Source organism: Trypanosoma equiperdum, assembly GCF_001457755.1.
Source record: "Trypanosoma equiperdum strain OVI genome assembly, contig: ctg_1950, whole genome shotgun sequence".
In the NCBI taxonomy this organism is placed as follows: Eukaryota; Euglenozoa; class Kinetoplastea; order Trypanosomatida; family Trypanosomatidae; genus Trypanosoma; species Trypanosoma equiperdum.
Window position 1 is genome coordinate 19,706 of NW_027124005.1, and position 3,333 is coordinate 23,038.

The 3,333-nt window shown below is 39.4% G+C and overlaps 1 protein-coding gene and 1 pseudogene across 2 annotated transcripts; one reads left to right on the forward strand and one right to left on the reverse strand.

Annotated features, from left to right (window-relative positions):
- Positions 1-183: 183 nt before the first annotated feature.
- TEOVI_000480300 (uncharacterized protein) lies at positions 184-567 on the reverse strand (the record flags this gene model as incomplete). The annotated part of the gene is made up of 1 exon (XM_067223739.1): positions 184-567. One exon carries the CDS (start codon positions 565-567, stop codon positions 184-186), a length of 384 nt encoding a protein of 127 aa, XP_067079840.1.
- A 937-nt stretch (positions 568-1,504) lies between these two features.
- On the forward strand, positions 1,505-2,886 carry TEOVI_000480400:pseudogene (annotated as a pseudogene). Its single transcript is given in 4 exon segments — positions 1,505-2,080; positions 2,083-2,259; positions 2,261-2,734; positions 2,737-2,886. Coding segments are annotated over 4 exon segments (1,377 nt in total).
- Positions 2,887-3,333: the final 447 nt, after the last annotated feature.

The following is a 3,333-nucleotide window of genomic DNA, read 5'->3' on the forward strand; positions in this document are numbered from 1 at the left end:
TTATAATAATGTTATGATAAGAGTTGTGGTGAAGAATGAATTTAATGACAAAAAATGGAAGCACTGAAAACAATGTTATGTGTGCAATTGCAGTAATTGAGTAAGTGTGATAGAAAGAGCTTTTATATGTGTAGGTTTAAGCACATATGTAAATATGGGTATCATTATACAAGAAGGTGATGGTTATTGATAGGAAGTGGAGGCAGAATGCGGTGTATAGGCCACATGGAATCGATACATTGTCTGTAGAAGAGAAATTACACAAAAAAGAATAAACGAAAGTATGGAATAAAATAACCTAAGAGAAAATAGCACAGTATGAAAGGAAATTATACCGAAAATAAATATGCTCCGTATTTCATGTGGAAATAGATATAATCCACTGCGAAGATAGTGCTTTGGAAAGTGGTTGTTAATGTGATGACGAATCCTATTTTTTATAATGTGAAGAAATACAAAAAAGAGAAACTGATAGGAGGAGCGGATTGAGAAACTGTGAAGCAATTTAGAAGTATTCTCATCAAATGTAGCAATAATGACAGATATGTGCTGGATATGATATAACATTGTCTTGAAAAGGATTTTAGAACTGGAAATACAAATGAGTTATCGCGGATAACAAAATAGACAAAACGCCGAAGTTTCTTAGAATAGAACGTGTGTCAAGCTATGAATTATCTCTATGAAGCGAAGAGAAATAATGACGATATTCTTCCAATCTTGTATTGGTATATTTACCAGTCATTAATAATTTTCAAGGATCAAGTAAACCATATAAAAGTGGTTGCCGACACAAAGTGAACGGCGCGTGTTTACAAATCAAAAAAGTGGAAGAAGGCGGTTTTGTGTCCACTGTTTTCAAGTCTTCAGCGACAGTGTCCGATTACAAACAAGGATGTAAGGCAGTAACACACTGCAAACCTTTTCGTGATAAACAACAATGCTTCCTAGTTATTACGCAGATATTCAATGTAGAATTGAAAGAAAATAGAACCAATAACAAAACATGAGATTTGAATTCCCATGCATAGAAATATGTCTGACGTTCATCCATGAACCTCAAGGATGCATCAGAACAAACATCATAGATGTAAGCCAAAATAAACACGCGAAGTGTGAGCAGGAAGAGCATTCGTAGTGAGTATGTCATTCAGCTACAACCTTAAAGGTTACAACAACACAGAACGTAAATAGGAGAAGCGTGATGCATCAAAAACAGCCACAACAGTTTAATGCAATTACTGAAACAAACACAAATGAAGCATAACCCAACTCACCATTGCAACACCCACCAGCAGCGTGACGAACGACTGCCACACAGCTCTAAACAGCACTTGCACGTCCTACATACTTTTCAGCACGCCGTATGAAATTCAGCCCTGTGATACACATAAATCCCTTAATTTTAGTCAATGTAGCTAGAGAAACGGACGATGTTCAAGCCGACAGCAGCGGTGACGCTAACTCTTGTTTTTATCTGTATCGAACAGCATGCAGATGCCCAAGCACAGAAACTTTGATTAGCGCTGTCACCACACCGTTTCATGAACTGCAGTATCTAAAAAAGTTAATAGGCCACTTCGAAGGACAATTACAAGCAGCGAGCAACAACCTCAAAGATCTGGCGGCGGACTTCACCCAACTGACAATCAGCCATGCGTGCTCAACGTCAACTTCAACGAAACAAGCGGTGGGAGCTTTTCTCGTGGCAAGATCTGAAGCAATGCACTAACAAGAAGCGATTATTCAAGCTGGTAGAGGCCCAGTAACGAAATTGTTAAGCGCACTCAAAGACAAGAGGATGCAAACACGAACACTAATAAGGTCTGCACTAGACAAACTAACTCTAAGCGGCGGATCAAACCCGAAAAGCAGCTAGGCCGGCCTAAGCAGGGCCAGCGACGTCCAATGCGACGTACAAGACACAGGCGATGGAAAAGACAGTAACACTTGCGACACCGAAGTCACAGCCGGAGCACACAAAGAAGCCACAGCGATAATAGAACTGCCCAACATCGAAAACATACAGCTTATCCCCGATGCCAAATTCAACCCACCGAGCTACAAGCTCAAAATAGCTTCGGCAGTGCGGGCTCAATGAGCACAAGGAAACCAGGAGCCTGCGCGATAACCCCGACATATGACAACACACCGCTCGGGCAACTAACAAAAGCGTTCGGAGTAGTGTCAGCGACGCGTGACACGAGCAATGACCGGCCGACCAAAACAACCTTATTTAAGCCAGCTGGCAAAAATGCTGGCTGCGAAGATGACAACACAGACGAAAAAAAACCTAACAACGACTAAAAGATTAGCAGCCCTGCTTTGCCGGCACCGACACATCAACATAAAGACAGTCGCCCGACCTCTTCAAAAGAGAAAAAATGACCTATAAAGTGACGCGACATTACGAAAAATAGCCCAGCTATTCAAACACCGACAAGCCAATAGTTCCGAAGAGGAAAGCAAGCAAACCTCAGCTGTCAAGGCTTTGCTGCCCAACGGCGAAGCAACCTTAACTTCAGATCTAAAACCGTTGGAAAACGAGCACATCAGTTACAAAGCAGACAACGGTATAGCAAAGATAAACTTAAAGGAAGCCAACAGCGCCGGCGAAATTGCGAAAACTCTTGATTTTTGTTTCGCAAAAGAACACGCCGCCAAAGTAGCGGAAAGAGCACAAAAGACAAACCCAGATACTAAAACAGAAGAAAAATACAAGGAAAACACAGAAGAAAAAAATGCAAAGAGGACAAAGATTGTGAGCTCAAAGATAGTAAATGCAAACTTAAAGAGGGTGTAAAAGCTGAAAATGATGGGAAAACTACAAACACCACAGGAAGTAATTCTTTTATCATTAAAAAGGTCCCTGTTTTGCTTGTATTTTTGATTATAGTATAACACATTTAAGAAATTTGCTCAATTTTTATGAAATATTCTAACGTTTACCAATATCTGACACACTTTAGCACCTTTAAATTCCCCGTAAATTGTGTGCTTTTGTTAAATTTTGAGTGTGTACAATTTTTTGTTGCTTAAAATTTTCTCTTTTTTCTTTTGTTTTCTTTTGTTTTCTGTTGATTTTTTTTGAATTTTTTGGGTTAGTTTTTTTGGTATGTTCGATGTAGTAAAACAGACAAAAAACCTAAAGGCAAGCTAGAAAATGTTAGCGGTAGTGTCATTCGGGTTGTGGTTACGATTTGTAATTTTTGTTTTAATTTTTTAATGATGCAGCTGCTCTTTCTCGATGAATACTCTAACTATTTTTCCTCCAGCAGACATCTTTGCTTAAATTCTCTTGATATTCATTTTTACTACGCCGCCGTTACGCTT